Source organism: Carcharhinus amblyrhynchos, chromosome 2 (assembly GCF_965287045.1).
Source record: "Carcharhinus amblyrhynchos chromosome 2, sCarAmb.v2.hapA, whole genome shotgun sequence".
Lineage (NCBI taxonomy): Eukaryota > Metazoa > Chordata > Chondrichthyes > Carcharhiniformes > Carcharhinidae > Carcharhinus > Carcharhinus amblyrhynchos.
In genome coordinates, this window is record NC_137325.1 from 34,222,061 (window position 1) to 34,240,136 (window position 18,076).

General features: G+C 43.3%; 1 protein-coding gene across 1 annotated transcript; it reads left to right on the forward strand.

Annotated features, from left to right (window-relative positions):
- Positions 1-2,644: 2,644 nt before the first annotated feature.
- On the forward strand, positions 2,645-6,918 carry LOC145360529 (armadillo-like helical domain-containing protein 2). The gene is made up of 2 exons (XM_080215799.1): positions 2,645-2,849; positions 6,497-6,918. The coding sequence occupies exons 1-2, from the start codon at positions 2,645-2,647 to the stop codon at positions 6,916-6,918; spliced, it is 627 nt and encodes a 208-aa protein (XP_080071925.1).
- Positions 6,919-18,076: the final 11,158 nt, after the last annotated feature.

Below are 18,076 nucleotides of genomic sequence, written 5' to 3' on the forward strand. Positions count from 1 at the left end.
TAGAACATAGAACATTACAGCAAGATCTTAAATACAGACATGTTTTTGTTTTCGCACAATTTGTAGATAAGGTAATTTACCTTAATATTGTCATTTCAGCATGGTTCATGCACAAGTTCATCTGTCTTCTTAGTCACATCGTCACTTCGCTTGCATACACCCTCCTGCTTTCCACTCATCTTCCCACTTTCTCCATTAAACACTTCTCTTCCCAACCCTTTCACTTCTTCCTGCTGACTATTTTCCTCTCCCAACCTCTTCCCACCACCCTCCATCCCCAACTTGCAACTTGCCTTTTCCATTGGAAGAACCTCTCCCCCTTCCCTCATCCCTCTCTCTCTCTCCACCCTCTCATTGTTTCCTGCTGTGGGAGTCACCACTCTCCTGATTGAGGGTTTGGGAGAAAGAAGTGGCCGGCAAAATTAGCTATGGTGGTAAGTTAGCAAGTGGTACATGTAAGTTAGTAAGTTGTAAATTAGTAAGCAGAAAGTAGAAAGAGGATTTTTGGGCCAGCTTGATTCAAGCAGCCAATAGGTTTTTAATGTAAAAATATGTCAGGATCATCACTCACATAAGAACATAAGAAGTAGGAGCAGGAGTAGGCCATCTGGCCCTTCGAGCCTGCCCCGCCATTCAATAAGATCATGGCTGATCTGTCGTGGCTCAGTTCCACATTCCCGCCCTCTCCCCATAACCCTTAATCCCCTCTCTTATCAAAAACCCATCAACCCGGGTCTTAAAAATATTCAGCGAGGTAGCCTCTACCACTTCAACGGGCAGAGAATTCCAGAGATTCACCACCCTTTGAGTGAAGAAGTTCTTCCTCAACTCCGTTCTAAACCGCCCCCCCTTTATCTTGAGGCTGTGCCCCCTAGTCCTACTGTCCTTTCTGAGCGGGAAGAGTCTCTCCACCTCTATCCTATCCATCCCATTCATCATCTTATACGTCTCAATGAGATCTCCCCTCATTCTTCTAAACTCTAACGAGTACAAGCCTAGTTTATTCAGCCTCTCCTCATAGCTCAACCCCCTCAACTCCGGCATCATCCTAGTAAACCTCCTCTGCACTCCGTCCAAGGCCAAAATATCCTTGCGTAAGTAAGGCGCCCAAAACTGCACACAGTACTCCAGCTGCGGCCTCACCAATGCCCTATACAGCCGCAGCAAGACCTCCCTACTTTTATATTCAATCCCCCTCGCTATGAAGGCCAGCATCCCATTCGCCTTCCTGACCACCTGCTGCACCTGCAAGCTGGGTTTTTGCGACTCATGCACAAGGACCCCAAGGTCCCTCTGCACCATTGCCTGCTGCAGTTTTTCACCACGTAAGTAATAGTCCTTCCTACCATTATTCCTACCAAAGTGGACCACCTCGCACTTGCCAACATTAAATTCCATTTGCCAGTTCCTGGCCCATTCGCCCAGCCTATCTAGATCCTTCTGTAGACTCTCCACACCCTCCGCGCAATTTGCCGTTCCACCAATCTTGGTGTCATCAGCAAATTTCGACACCATACACTCGGTTCCCTCCTCCAGATCATCTATATTAATGGTAAATAGTTGAGGCCCCAGCACCGACCCCTGGGGCACTCCACTAGTCACCAACCGCCAATCCGAATAGCACCCGTTGACCCCCACTCTCTGCCTCCTATTTGACAACCAGTCCTCTATCCACGCTAACACCCTACCCCCAACTCCATGTCCCCTGACCTTCTGCAATAACCTCTTGTGAGGTACTTTGTCAAACGCCTTCTGAAAATCAAGAAAGACCACATCCACCGGCTCTCCTCTATCCACCGCCCTAGACACATCCTCATAGAACTCCAGTAAATTTGTCAGACACGACTTCCCCTTAACGAAAACATGCTGCGTCTGCTCTATCAAGCAATTCCCCTCAAGATGCCTCGCTATTTCCTCCTTGATGACAGATTCTAACATTTTACCTACAACAGACGTTAAACTAACCAGCCTATAATTTCCCGCCTTTTGCCTGGCACCCTTCTTAAACAACGGCATAACATTAGCCGCTTTCCAATCTTCCGGCACTTCCCCGGAATCCAGCGACGTCTGGAAAATAACCACCAAGGCATCCACTATCACCTCCGCCATTTCTTTCAGAACCCTCGGATGCATTCCATCCGGTCCTGGGGACTTGTCCACAATCAGCCCCTCCAGTCTGTCGAGCACCACCTCTCTAGTAACAGTAATGTCATCGAGACCCTCCAGTCCTACCACCTTTCCATCTCTAACACCCGGCAAATTATTCACGTCCTCCTCTGTGAAGACCAAAACAAAAAAGTTATTCAAGACCTCAGCCATTTCCCCATCCCCTACCACTAAGTCCCCCTTCTCATCCTCTAAGGGTCCAACGTTCACCCTAGCCAGCCTCTTCCTTTTTATATACTTATAAAAACTCTTGCTATCCTTTTTTATATTAAGCGCTAGCCCAGCTTCATAGTTTATCCTACCCTTCCTTATCAATTTCTCACCCTTATTACATGCTTTTTAAATGGAAAAGCGATTTTCGTTTAGCACCATTTTTGTAGGAATGCATTAGATATGCTAAACGAAGGATTGCTGTTATCTGTTTTTGATGGGAAGAGTTTAATAATCTACTGTTTTGATCTTTGAACAGCTGTGTAAGATGTTCAAGTGGCTTGTTGAACTTTGTGAGAAGTACCTCATGTCCTTTTTCTTCATGAATGTGGATGAAGATGAGGAGTCTACATACGAAGACAACCCCCAGCTCAGACAGATCGTCAGTTTGGGCAGCTCGCTCCGGAAAACTCATCTGCCATTGAGTAGCAGGCTCCAAGCTGCATTATACATGAGCATAATATGTTTTACAGGTCTGTCAGTACCCTGCTACTGTCATTCTTGTCATACTAACTAAATAGATTTCTAATTCTTTTTAATGTTTCTTTTTAATGTTTCCTTGTTCTGAAGTGAATGCGTTTGGCCAAGCTTTCTTATCTGAAGATGATTATTCTCCAGGATCCACATATTACCTGGTCATTGAGTAGAGACCGAAATTGCAAAGGTTCACATGTAGACAGGGGAAAGGACAATCAAGTTGTGTTGTTCGTTCTAGAACCCACAACACACAAGATCATTTTGCACATATTGTCGTTTTGGGTTTCACTTTTCAAATGCAGTTAATGATCCTATGTGACCTATGTATCTAGAACTGGGGTGAGTCAAGCAATAATTTTACATTTAAAAGGATAGAACATTTACAATAGATGGTTAAGTCTGTCAACTGTGAAGAGAGGCAGGTTAGGCTGAGGTTGTTTCTGTGCTGTAAAACTTGATGACCAGGACTTTCCTAGTCCTTTCCCTCATAGGTCAGTTATCAGTGGTTTACATTCACTACTGCAGCTTTCACCATGACACCAAAGGGCAAAGTCACAAACCTTAGTAAGTTTTAAGTTTATTTATTGGCATCACAAGTAGGCTTACATTAACACTGCAATGAAGTTACTATGAAAATCCCCGAGTTGCCACACTCTGGCGCCTGTTCTGAGGTAGAATTTAGCATGACCAATGCACCTGACCAGCACATCTTTCGGACTATGTGACGAAACTGGAGCACGTGGAGGAAACCCATGCAGACACAGACAGTGACCCAAGCCAGGAATCGAACCCAGATCACTGGCGCTGTGAGGCAGCAGTGCTAACCATTGTCCCAACTGTTGATATCATTAAGCAGAGAACAGTTGTCTTTACTATTTCTACAACACTGATGGGTGAAGCATTTTACTGACTGCTTTCTATCAATAGTAACATTTCTATCCATTACATGCATGGGATTCAATTCCAATGGGGTTATATGGCTCCCTTCAGAATAGAGAGGAGTTTCATTTAAGAATGTTAAAGAGGCGAATCTTTCAGATGAGCTTCACTTCTATTTCCTAACATTCAGTTAATTCAGCACGTTACCAAATCTTTTAGAAACAATTGTCCAGCACAAGATTAACAGTCACTTGGAAAAACTCAAAATCAATTAAGGAAAGTTGCATAGATTTCTGAGGCACATGGCGTTTAACTTAAGTTGAGTTTTTTTGATGAGGAAATGAGGTTGATGAGTACAAAGTTAATTTATTTATTAGAGTCATAACTGGCATTAACACTGCAATGAAGTTACTGTGAAAATCCCCTAGTCGCCACACTCTGGCACCTGTTCAGGTACACTGAGGGAAAAGTTAGCATGGCCAATGCACCTAACCAGCACATCTGTCAGACTGTGGGAGGAAACCAGAGGATTTGAGAGAAACTCGCATAGACATGGGCTGGACATGCACACTTCACTGGAAATTGGGATGAGAATTGATAGCTGCTTGATAAAGCAGACATGATGGGCTGAAGGGCCTCTTTCTGTGCTGTTAGGTTTTGTGATTGTTTGTGACTTTGATCTTTGGAATGAAAGCTGTGGTAGTTCAATAAGCAGTGAACATAAACCACTGATGACTATAATTTTCGTAGCAAAGCAGTCATCAGTGGTTTATTTTCACAGCTTATTGAACTGCCACAGCTTTCATTCCAAAGATCAAATTTACAAGCAATCACAAAACCTAAGTGACCCAAGCTGGGAATTGAACCCAGGTCCCTAGTGCTGTTAGGCAGTAGTGTTAACCACTGTGTCATCCTAATCATGGAGTGTAATATTATTGATATTTGTGGTATACATAAACTTTAAAAAGGCATTTGAAAATGTGCCACATAATAAGCTTGCCAGCAAAATGGAAGTCATTGAAACAAAAAGGGAAGCAAGAATATAAAATTGGCTGAATAACAGGAAACAGAAGGGAGGGCTTTTTGGACTGGAATAAGTGGGGAATCTCCAGGGTACTGGACCACTGCTTTCCTTGATACATATTAATGATTTATCTTGGATACTCAGTGCACAATCTCAGAATTTGCAGATGACACAAAACGTGGAAGTATTTTGAATTGTGAGGAAGATAACTGCAACAGACAGGTGGCAGACGAAGGGTGAAGTTGTACATTTTAGTGGAAGGATTATGTTGAGGCTATAGGAATAAATGAGTATGATTCAAAAAGATGTGTGAGACCAGAGTCCTGGGAGTAGATGTGCACAAATCATAGAAAGTAATAGGGCAAGTTGGGAATTTGGTTAAAAAAAAGCTTACAGATCCTGGCGCTTTATAAATGGAGGCATAGACTACAAAAGGAAGAAACTCATAATGAGCCCTTATAAAACTTGGTTTGGGATATCCAAAATCATGAAGAGTCTGGACAGAGTAAATCGAGAAAAACTGTTCCCCATAATGGAACAAGATTTCAAGTAAGTTGCAAAAAAAGACATGAGGAGAAACTGTTTTTTGCAGCAAGTGGTTAGGATATGGTATGTGCTGTCTGAGAGCATGGTGGATACAGTTTCAATTAAGGCCTTCGAGAGGGAATTGGATTATTATCGGAAAAGGAAAAATGCACAGAGTTACGGGGAGAAGGTGGGCGAAAGCCCTGAGGTGCATTACTCTTTCAAGATTGATGACACAGACATGACAGGCTGAATGGCCTCCTCTGCTGCAACAGTTGTTATTCTGTGAATTTTCTTTGGACTCAATTAGTATACCGTGCCCAATGTGGGACACTGCGCTTCAGGAGAAATGTGAAGGCTTTAGTGAGGCAAGACAGGTTGAGAGATTGCTTAACTGAGCATACTATATCCTAGGCTTTATTAATAGAGTAAAGAGTACAAGAGAAAGGAGATTATATTGAATTTGCATAAGGCACTAGTTCAGCCTCAGCTGGAGCATTTCATCTGGGCTCTGTGCTTTACGATGTGGAAGTATTGGAGAGGGGACAGAAAAAGTTTATTAGGCTGATTACAGGGATGAGGCGTTTAAGCTATGGAGGTAGAAAGGAGATTGTGTAACTGCTTTTCTTGGAGAAGGGGAGGTTGAGAGGAGATTTGATAGAGGTGTTCAATGTTATGAGGGGCTTGGACAGAGTAGATAGAGGAGTGCTGGAAAGATTCAACAGAATGACTCCTGCATTTCAGTTGCTTGGAATAGATTGGAGAAACAGGGATTGTTCTGCTTCGAGACGAGAAGGCTGGGAGGAAATGAATGTTCCAGGTAGAGTAAAGAGAAATAGTCCCCACTGGCAGATGGGACATAAACCATATACAACATAAAACAGCATCAAGGGGAAATAATGTTCTGCCCAGTGAGTGCTTAGGATATGGAATTCACCACTTGATGCGATGGGAGGCAGATATATAATTGAGGGAGGGAATCGGATAAGCATCAGAGAGAATTTGTAGAGCTAAGCATAAAGGGCGGGAATTTTGCAGGGGGCACACATGGATATGGTGGGCCAGATGGTCTGCTCCAGTATGCTACCCATTCCGTTTCATAGAGATAGAAGAAAGGACCACCCCCAGTGTGCCAAGCATTCCTTATTTACTTTCCAACATGGCACTAATAGAGGGAGGAATGATTTAGATTGGACCAATTATTCTTTCTAACAGGTGGACCTGAGGCAGCAGTTTTCGCGCAAGACTACATTGAAGATCTCATCCGCTTCCTGAATCGAACATTGTTTCTGGATAAGGATAGAATCATAGTCCTGCAAAGCTTGGCTGGAATTTGCTACAATAATACCGCCAACCAAAACCTTGCAATAGATTTGCATATTCTGATCACGTTGGTTGCTATCCTTAACGCTCGAACCACCACCCAAATGAAAATAAAGGTGAAATATTGGACGTGCTACTTGTTGAATATATTGTGTTGCAACAATATTCCTGTAGCTCGCCGCCTCAATAGAGCCAAGCATCTACAAACCAGCCTCATATATTTAGCAGAGAGCACTTGGTTTGGGTGGCCGAAGAATTATGCTCAAGTTCTGATTTACCTATTAGGGTTTGAAAAGTTAAACAGAGCTTTGTAACCAAAGGTGTCTTTGCGATCACTAAAATTTTATTTAAAGTAATGCAATGTTTATGATAAATAAAATTATTTGTCAGCTATGAGCAATTGCTGTTGTTTTGTGGAATCGTTTCAGCATCCCATCTGAACACTCCATTGAGGAATAGATTGCTGGATTACTTTGACATCCTTTGCATAGGGTTTTCCAGAGTCTGCTGGGGCAGGCACCGATCAGCTCCATGGCATCTGCTCCTTTTACATGAATCACACCAGCTTCAGGATTTATCCATTTAGTAGCAACTTAGGAAAAGTGTAGTTGAATTGTTGATCTGAATTTTTAAGAGAAGAATGATGCATAGCACGTAAATTCAATGAGGCATCAATTTAAGAACAGATTATTCTTCCTTCCCCTAGGAGCGTCCATACAAATGGTATTATACATTAATTTTACAGCCTAAAATGGAAAAATATTAAATAAACAACCACAACAGCATAAGTGATACCCACACTCCACGACATCCTAATCTCCTCTTCCAAGCCCCCCACCTCTCCAAATGCACCCCCCATCAATCCAATCTCCCTAACACCGCAAACCTCCAATACCCTCCAGTCTCCCATGGCCTCTTCAACACCCCACAACTTCCCCTAACCCTACACCCCTCCAATTATCAGAATGATCAGTGGTCAGTCCTACTGACCATCCTCCATGTTCTGTGGCACCTCCACCAAGCAACCATAATGCATTGGGGGTCATCAGCAGCAGCATAATTGCACTCGACCATCTACGAGGCACAAATCAGGAGTGCGATGAAAAATTCTCCATTTGCCTGGATAAGTGCATTTCTAATATCACAAGCTTCATACCATCAAGGACAAAGCAGCTGCTTGATTGGCACGCCATTTATTCTTTCTATCCTGATGCAAAATGGCGGCAGTGTGCGACATCTACAAGATGTGCTGCAGGAACTCACAAAGGCTCCTTGGACAACACCTTCCAAATTCACGATCACAGCCATCTAGGAGAATAAGGGCAGTAGTCACATGAGTACACAACCACCTGGAATTTATCCCTCCAAGCCACTTGCTATCCTGACTTGGGAATACATCACCATTCTTTCACTATCAGTGCTGGGTCCACAGTTATTTGTCAGTTATATTGATTATTTGGATGAGAATATAGGGGGCATGGTTAGTAAGTTTGCAGATGACACCAAGATTGGTAGCATAATGGTCAGTGAAGAAAGTTATCTCCAATTGCAATGGGATCTTGATCAATTGGGCCAGTGGGCTGACAATTGGCAGATGGAGTTTAGTTTTGACAAATGCGAGGTGATGCATTTTGGTAGATTTAACCCGGGGGGGGGGCAGAACTTACTCAGTTAATGGTAGGGCCTTGGGGTTTGTTTCGGTCTTCATGGAGGAGGACGTGAATAATTTGCCGGGTGTTAGAGATGGAAAGGTGGTAGGACTGGAGGGTCTCGATGACATTACTGTTACTTGAGAGGTGGTGCTCGACGGACTGGAGGGGCTGATTGTGGACAAGTCCCCAGGACCGGATGGAATGCATCCGAGGGTCCTGAAAGAAATGGCGGAGGTGATAGTGGATGCCTTGGTGGTTATTTTCCAGACGTCGCTGGATTCCGGGGAAGTGCCGGAAGATTGGAAAACGGCTAATGTTACGCCGTTGTTTAAGAAGGGTGCCAGGCAAAAGGCGGGGAATTATAGGCCTGTTAGTTTGACGTCTGTTGTAGGTAAAATGTTAGAATCCGTCATCGAGGAGGAAATAGCGAGGCATCTTGAGGGGAATTGCTTGATAGAGCAGACGCAACACGGTTTCCTTAAAGGGAAGTCGTGTCTGACAAATTTACTGGAATTCTATGAGGATGTGTCTAGGGCGGTGGATAGAGGAGAGCCGGTGGATGTGGTCTTTCTGGATTTTCAGAAGGCGTTTGACAAGGTACCTCACAAGAGGTTATTACAGAAGGTCAAGGGACATGGAGTTGGGGGTAGGGTGTTAGCGTGGTTAGAGGACTGGTTGTCAAATAGGAGGCAGAGAGTGGGGGTCAATGGGTGCTATTCGGATTGGCGGATGGTGACTAGTGGAGTGCCCCAGGGGTCGGTGCTGGGGCCTCAGCTATTTACCATTTATATAGATGATCTGGAGGAGGGAACCGAGCGTAGGGTGTCGAAATTTGCTGATGACACCAAGATTGGTGGAAAGGCAAATTGTGCAGAGGGTGGGGAGAGTCTACAGAAGGATCTAGATAGGCTGGGCGAATGGGCCAGGAAATGGCAAATGGAATTTAATGTTGGCAAGTGCGAGGTGGTCCACTTTGGTAGGAATAATGGTAGGAAGGATTATTACTTACGTGGAGAAAAACTGCAGCAGGTGACGGTGCAGAGGGACCTTGGGGTCCTTGTGCATGAGTCGCAAAAACCCAGCTTGCAGGTGCAGCAAGTGGTCAGGAAGGCGAATGGGATGCTGGCCTTCATAGTGAGGGGGATTGAATATAAAAGTAGGGAGGTTTTGCTGCGGCTGTATAGGGCATTGGTGAGGCCGCAGCTGGAGTACTGTGTGCAGTTTTGGGCGCCGTACTTACGCAAGGATATTTTGGCCTTGGAGGGAGTGCAGAGGAGGTTTACTAGGCTGATGCCGGAGTTGAGGGGGTTGAGCTATGAGGAGAGGCTGAATAGATTAGGCTTGTACTCGTTAGAGTTTAGAAGAATGAGGGGAGATCTCATTGAGACGTATAACATGATGAATGGGATGGATAGGATAGAGGTGGAGAGACTCTTCCTGCTCAGAAAGGATAGTAGGACTAGGGGGCACAGCCTCAAGATAAAGGGGGGGCAGTTTAGAACAGAGTTGAGGAGGAACTTCTTCACTCAAAGGGTGGTGAATCTCTGGAATTCTCTGCCCGTTGAAGTGGTGGAGGCTGCCTCGCTAAATATTTTTAAGACGCGGGTTGATGGGTTTTTGATAAGCGAGGGGATTAAGGGTTATGGGGAGAGGGCGGGAATGTGGAACTGAGCCACGACAGATCAGCCATGATCTTATTGAATGGCGGGGCAGGCTCGAAGGGCTAGTTGGCCTACTCCTGCTCCTATTTCTTATGTTCTTATGAAAGTTACAGAACAAAGATCTAGGGGTACATGTTCAGAGCTCCTTGAAAACGGAGTCACAGGTGGACAGAGTGGTGAAGGCGGCATTGGGCATGCTTGGTTTCATTGGTCAGAACACTGAATACAGAAATTAGAACGTCTTGTTGAAGTTGTACAAGATATTGGTAAGGCCACATTTGGAATACTGTGTGCAATTCTGGTCACTCTTTATGGAAAGGATATTATTGAACTAGAAAGAGTGCAGAAAAGATTTATTAGGATGCTAGCAGGACTTGATGGTTTGAGCTATAAGGGAGGGGCCTTTATAGCTTCCTCCAGTTGCTGTTCTTAAAATAACTTTTTTGATTCAGAATTTTGCTTTTGTGGTAGCTTTACAAAAAACTGTTCAAATGTTGACAGCAGCCCAGCAACAGGAACTGTTCCTCTTACACAATAGTAAGTTCTATTTGAATGTCAACTGGATGGGGAGGGTGCACGAGGAGAGGGAGTTTGGTATGGTGTGGGGGCGTGGGGTGGGGGGGGGAACAAGGGGAGGGGCGGAGGGGGTGGTTAGGTGTGGGGGCAGGGGGGGGAAGGTACTGGGACTTTTTCTCTGGAGCATAGGAGGCTGAGGGGTGATCTTATAGAGATCTATAAAATAATAAGAGACACAGATCAGCTAATCAATATTTTTTCCCCAAAGGTAGGGGAGTCTAAAACCAGAGGGCATAAGTTTAAGTTGAAAGAGGAGAGATACAAAAGTCCAGAAGGGCAATTTCTTCACACAGAGGGTGGTGAGTGCCTGGAACAAGTTGCCAGAGATAGCAGTGGAGGTGGGTACAATTTTGTTTTTTAAAAAACATTTAGACAGGTACATGGATAAGATGCAAATAGGGGCCAAATGCGAGTAATTGGGATTAGAGGTTCAAAGAAAAAGGGCGGCTTGGACAAATTGGGCCAAAGGGCTTGTTTCCATGCTGTAAACATCTACAATTATATCATTGGGTCTACACCACATGGACTGCAGTTGTTCAATAAGGAAGCTCTCTCCCACATTCTTAAGGGAATTTAGGGATAGGCAATAAATATTGTTCAAACAGCAATACCCAGTTCCCATGAATGGATCAAAAACACCCCCCCTCAACGTAACTGTCCCTCCAAAACCCTGAATGTACCCAACTCCCTCTAATCTCTCCCCAATCCTCTACCCATCCAACACCACACAAAACCAACACGCCAACATCCCACTTTCGCACTCTTCCCAAAAGTCCCCAACCTCCCCTGACCAACTTTCCTCCACCCCCTGCCCCCCCAGCACACCACCCCTCCATGCACCCACCCCCATGCACCTAACCCCCTCCCAAACCCACCCCCGCACCTAACCCCCTCCCCTTCCCCCCTCTCCTTCTCCCCACCGTACCTAACTCCCTCTCCTCGTGCACCCTCACCGTCCTGTTGACATTCAAATAGAACTTACTATTGTGTAAGAGGAACAGTTCCTGTTGCTGGGCTGCTGTCAACATTTGAACAGTTTTTGGTAAAGCTACCACAAAAGCAAATTTCAGAATCAAAAAAGTTATTTTAAGAACAGCAACTGGAGGAAGACCTGAAAGACAGTCTTTTAAAAATTAGCACTCTCAAATTGATAGTTGCAATTTTTTAAAACTTTGTCTTTCAGCTCTGAAGTTATGCCTCTGACTGCTCAGGTTGGGGAGAAGAAACTCTTTAAAAAAACAAATCCAACCCACCCCTAAATCCCTGACCCTACTGATTGCTATTATCTGCATCCCTCCCCTGGTAAATAGTGGGATGTCAATCATCTCAGTTCTATAACATCCTTAGGGTAGTGTCCTAGGCCCAAAATCTTCAGCTCTTTTTTTAAAAGTTTATTTACTAGTGTCACAAGTAGGCTTACATTAATCACTGCAATGAAGTTACTATCAAAATCCTCTAGTTGCCACCTGTTTGGGTACACTGAGGGGAAAATTTAGCATGGCTAATGAATCTAACCAGCATGTCTTTTTGGACTGTGGGAGGAAACCAGAGCTCCTGGAGGAATTCCACGCAGACACAAGGAGAACATGCAGACACTGCACAGACAGACAGTGACCCAAGCTGGGAATTGAACCCAGATCCCTGGCACGGTGAAGCAGCAATGCTAACCACTGTGCCAATTTCATCAATGACATTCCTTCTATCATAAAGTTGGAAGTGAGGATGTTTGCACCATGTTCAGTACCGTTCAAGACTCCTCAGATACTGAAGCAATCTGTCTCCTTGTGGAACAAGATCTGGGCAATATCCAGACATGGGCTAAGTGGCAAGTAACCTTCAAACCGCACAAGTGCCAAACAAGGAGGGTCTCCAACAAGAAAGAATCTACCCATCCATCGCCTCCTGACATTCAATGACATGACCATTGCTGAATCCCTCTCCACCAACGTCCTGGTGATTATTATCGACTGGAAACTGTGCTACAAAAGCAGGCTGGAGGCTAAGAATTCTGTAGCGAGTAACCCACCTACTTACTTCCTAAAACCTGTCCACCATTTACAAGGCTTAAGCAAGGAGATTGGTGGAATAATCTCCACTTGCCTGGATGTGTGCCGCTCCAGCGGCTTGAGAACACTTTGAACAAAGCATCCTGTCTGATTGGCACTCCAGCTAGTACCTTGAGCATTCACTTCCTTGGCAGCAGTATGTAACATCTACAAGATGTACTGCAGCAACTCACCAACAGTCTTTTGGCAACACCTTCAAACACCTAAAGGAACAAGGGCAGCAGATGCACGGGCATACCACAGTCTGCAAGTTGCCCCTCAAGTCACTCACCATCTGGACCTGAAACTACCTTGCTATTTCTTCACTAATGTTGGGTCAGAATTCTGGATCACTTTGCCAAACAGCATTGTAGGTGTGCCTACACTGCATGGACCACAGTAGTTTAAGACAGCAGCATGGGGAAATTAGGGATGGGCAAGAAATATTGCCCTTGCTAGCAGTGTCCACATCACATGGAATTAAAGAGGCCTGAGGTTTAATAAATTCTAAAATTATGAAGGACTTCAATGGGCACAAAGGAATGGCAATATGTTCTGGTCAAGGAGTAATCAGTATGGGATTGTCACCAAGAGTGAGAAAAGGGGTGAGGAGAGTTTTAACAATAGTCCTCCCAAACAGCCAACCTGTATCCAGCAGGTTTAGAACCCCAGCCTACACAGGGCCATGGGAAAAGGGAAAAAAAAATGAGAGAGACATGGATAACTGGCTTAGTTTTTTACTGCTGTCACAATCCAATATAGACTAAAGGCCATTTTGTGCTGGAAACTTAGATGGGGTTTTCCAGCTGCCCTCAGCCCAAAATCCCATTCGAGGTCAGACCTTGGCATGGTCTGTCCCCCAACCCCCCACCTGCTACGATTCCCTTTGCAGACAGGAAAATCCACCCCCACCCCCCCACCACCTCTCTTGTCCAAGACACTCTGGAGCAAGTTACATTAAGGAGTTAGACTAGGCCCCCAACAATTTTCCTTTTTTGGTAGACATGTGCAGATAAGATATTTCTTTTCAGGCATGATTCCACTGACAAAGTATGGATCTTTTATAGTGAAAGAAAATTTATTTAATAACAGAAGTTTAAATATAACTTTGACAAATGAAGCAGCTTAACAGTTGAACACTGTTTAAAAGGTGACAGACAGACAGGAACAGTCTGCACATGCCATTGACATTGGCAAACCTGCAATTCATGAGTTTTTCCCTGCTATAGACCCAAATCCACTCATCACATCAGCACCTGATTTGAAAGGTCATGACCTTTCAATCAGCCTAATCAAAAACCCCATGAAAAATCTCCATCTATAAGCAAAAACCCATTAAGTCTATCCTAAATAGGCAAGTGACTAAAATGAATAATTATTCTGCTCTCCCAGCATCTGAGCTGCATTCCTACCAGACATACCAACTGCCTGTAGAATAAAGCTGAATTTTTAAATATTCCCCTTAAATAAAACATATCAATTGCACTACTATCATAATATGCTTTTTAATCTTTCGTAAATATTCCAAAAAAAAGTTGGACTTCAACCTTGTGTTGAGAGACTTCTTACTATAGTATTCAACATTGTGCAGAAGAAAACAACTCCGAATGTAAATATTTCTTGTGCTATTTCAAACAAATTCAACTCTTCTCTTGTCACGTATCTTCATGTTCTCTGATAGATCCAAGAAAGACAAAACAAACAGGATATAGTTGCATTTTATTTAAGGATTTTCTTAGACCTGTGAAACCATCAATTTTGCAAGGTTTTACAAGGATTTAATTATAATATGCATGGCTGATCCTTGGCCTGGGTTTGTCATTACATAGTGTCATTAGCAACACAGGTTAGAAAGTTCCTCTTGTCATTCAAATCACTGAAGCCTGTTTTATTTGTTCCAACATAATGGTTTAGGAAATAGATTGTGCTCCACCATTTTATAGGCAACAAACTTTTCAGATTCATGTCCCAAATGGCTACAACCATTAGGTGGCAGAATGGTTAGCGCTGCTGTCTGATAGTGCCAGGGACACTATTTCGATTCCGGCCTCGTGTGACTGTGAAAAGAGGAGGATTCTCTGTTAGCAACATACAATGAATTGAATGAAATAAAATCACATGCCTGGTGAGGAGTCACTGGAAGGCATCCAAGGAATTCCAATGCTGCACCCCACAAATTTTGTTCAAAATGACTAGCTAGAAACTCACGGAGCAAAATGGACTCTTCAGTTCCAGATACTAAGTTTTCATGTTCTCTCCATGTCTACGTGGATTGCCTCTAGGTGTTCTGGTTTCCTCCAGTGTGCAAAGATGAGCCGGTTAGGTGGATTGGCCTTGCTAAATTGTCACAAGATGTGTCGGTTAGGCAAATGAGCAATGGTAAACACACGCAGCCACAGTGATAGAGTATGATGTTCTTTTGGAGAATTGATGCAGACTTGATGGTCAAATGGCCTCCTTCTGCACTGTAGGGATTTATTGGAACAGGGTGTTAAGCTTGAAAATAAGAGGGCCTAATATGGGCATCCGGTTTATTTTGAAACTTGACATTCCTGGCACAATGCCAACAGCTTCTCCAGGCAGAGTGTTCTGGATCAAGCTCAGGTTTGGGCCTAGTCTGAATTTTAGGCCAGTGTACCTGTCATTTTCAAATTTTATCCCCAATTTGTTTCATTCCTTGGTTAATGACCCTCAGATGCGTGGTAACCTACTGGTTATAGACGTAGACCTGTAATCATAAGAATCACCACAGTACAGGAGACCATTTGGCCCTCTGTACCACCCACAATTCCACCTAGGCCCTATACCTGTAACCCTTCCATAATTAATCTGCTGGTCCCACTGACGCTAGGGTCGATTGAACATGGTCAATCAACCCAACCCACGCATCTTTGGACTGGAGGAAACCCATGCAGACACAGGGAGAAAGTGCAAACTCTGCCCTTGTCTAGTAATCATAGGATTAAATGCATCTAGAGACATTGAGTTATTCTGCAATGGCCTGATTTGCATTTCCTGTGGCCAGACAATTTGCTACTATTCACCAACTTGCTGGTGAATTTCAAATAAAGTAGTGAATAGAGGAGAATTGAATGAAATAATAAAAAAAAAATCACAGGTAAGTCTCTCTGGAAGACATCCCAGGAATTCCAAAGCTACAGCCCACAATTTTGTCCAAACTGACTGGCTAGAAACTTATGGAGAAAGTGGACATGTCCCCACATTTGATCATCCCTACTAGGATGGAGATATTATCAAAACTGTTTTTCTACCAGTCTGAACTGGTTATTCATAGTATTGGTCATTAGCACAGAATTAAATGTCTGAAATTATCTGTTTTTGAAACACTTTAGATAAAGAAAATGTCAAGGCTCAAGATTAAGTCAAACTCACCAATGTATGCAGATAACCAGAATTATTAAAAATGCTAAAACCCCAAAGGACATGGCACTACCTAAAAAAGGTAAAGAATGAAAGATTAGAATAAAACAAGCCATTTGTTCTTGTGCCACACAATCTCTTCATCTACATGTGTCCCTTCTCTCATATACACAAGCAAAGAAACATGATGGCACCAAAGAACTCACTCAGTATCTTTATCTTTCAAACCCATTTTTTTGGAGTGATATCACTGTCATGGCACTAAATAACCTTCAAGTAGAAAGCTATTATACTGACTAAATCTGGCATACACATGACCCCAGTTAAATCAATTTCATGTTTTCAGAACAAGAATAGGGGGACTGTCTTATACTTAATATTGTCTTATCGATAGCGCTTGTCTCAAGAGCAAAAAGGCAGCCAAATCCTATAAGGCATTTTTAACTGATTGTTTTAATATAACATTGAAGTGAACCTAAGTTGTTCGTGTGGTAGCCCTGGAAAAATTGATATAAAATCCATAGAATCCCTACAGTGCACATGGAGGCCATTCAGCCCATTGAGCCTGCACAGTCAGCAATCTTACCCAGGTCCTATTGCTGTAACCCCACTAATCCCCCTAACCTACACACCTTGGGACACTAAAGGGCAATTTAGCAAGGCCAATTCACCTAACCCACACATCTAAAGTTAAAAAGTAGTTTATTTATTAATCACAGGTAGGATTACATTAATACTGCAATGAAGTTACTGCGAAAATTCCCTAGGTGCCACACTCCAGTGCCTGTAATGGCACAAGAGAATTTAGCATGGCAATGTACCTATCCAGCATGTCTTTCAGACAGTGGGTGAAAACCCATGCAGACACAGACAGTGACCCAAGCTGGGAATTTGAACCCAAGTCCCTGGTGCTGTGAGGCAGCAGTGCTAACTACGATGCCACCATGCTGCCCATTGCAGCTCTTTTATTGCTAACATCAAACTGTCTTATACAGGCATTGATATGACAATTAGTAATAACACAGAACACCTTCATTTGCCTTCTTTTATTACTTACATATATGATTCCGCCCCTCCATTTTTGGTGTTTGTTGTCTATTGTGACACAGAACCACAAAGAAAAGTGCATGATTAAACATGAATGGAGATCACACTATGGAAGCATAAAAAGGAATTCAGTTGTTTGTCCAGAAATAATTATAAAGAGCTTACCTGTTGTCTGGTTTGGAAACGAAAGTACCTGCTCCATTAGAAAGAAGATAAACATTGAGAATTAATAATGAGAATTAATAATTAATAAATTAATGACCAATTAAGGAATTCAGAAGAAACTAATTATTTCTTTGTAGATGCACATTAAGTATTTTACTTGACTCAACGGGAGGGATGTTCTGCTGCACTGCACCCCCATTCCATCCCCCCCCCACCTCCAACAGGTTTTATGGGGATGGAAGCAACTCACTGTCAACAGCTTTTCTCATTATTTGGGAGGGAGCCCACAGGCAGGATGGAGAGGGTCCTGTCTTCCTTCTCAGGTGGGTATCAAAGATCCCGCAGCAATATTCTGAAAGGAACATGGAACTTCTCCTAGTGTCTGACCAACATCTCAAACAGATCGTCTGCCCATGATTAACTTACTGTTTTAGGACTTGCTAGTTTATTAGTAGAATATATGCTCAATATTAAACAGTCCTGCATGCCCAAAGTATGCAATTGTTGAGCAGGCTATGCAAGTGCCAGGCATACAATTTTCTTTTAAATACACCTCCAGGTTCTCCTCATTAAATAAATGATTTCTGAAGTGAAGTGCATTTAATATTGATACAGGTACACAGCAAGATCCCAAAATAGTGGACTTGAATGGTCACGCAACTCCTGAATTGGTTCTAGAATATATTCAGATCTAATTTAGGTGCTACAACAAAGTCATCCTAAAACTATAGAAAGGGCAAAAGCAATAATTGAGCCTTTAAATAAGTAGGATGGTTAACTAATTCCAACTGGCATTCAGCAGCGAAGTAAAGACATTAAGTTTTAGCAGATGAGGAGAGAGATGCTTTGCTTGTGGTGACAGTAAGAAGTCTCACAACACCAGGTTAAGGTCCAGCTTTATTTGGAATCACGAGCTTTTGGAGTGCTGCTCCTTCATCAGGTGCG

Excerpts from the sequence above, each read along its gene's own strand:
- LOC145360529 (XM_080215799.1), top strand. The coding sequence starts at position 2,645 with ATGTTCAAGTGGCTTGTTGAACTTTGTGAGAAGTACCTCATGTCCTTT. Across the intron at positions 2,850-6,496 it reads GAGCATAATATGTTTTACAG|GTGGACCTGAGGCAGCAGTT; the intron begins GTCTGTCAGTAC and ends TCTTTCTAACAG.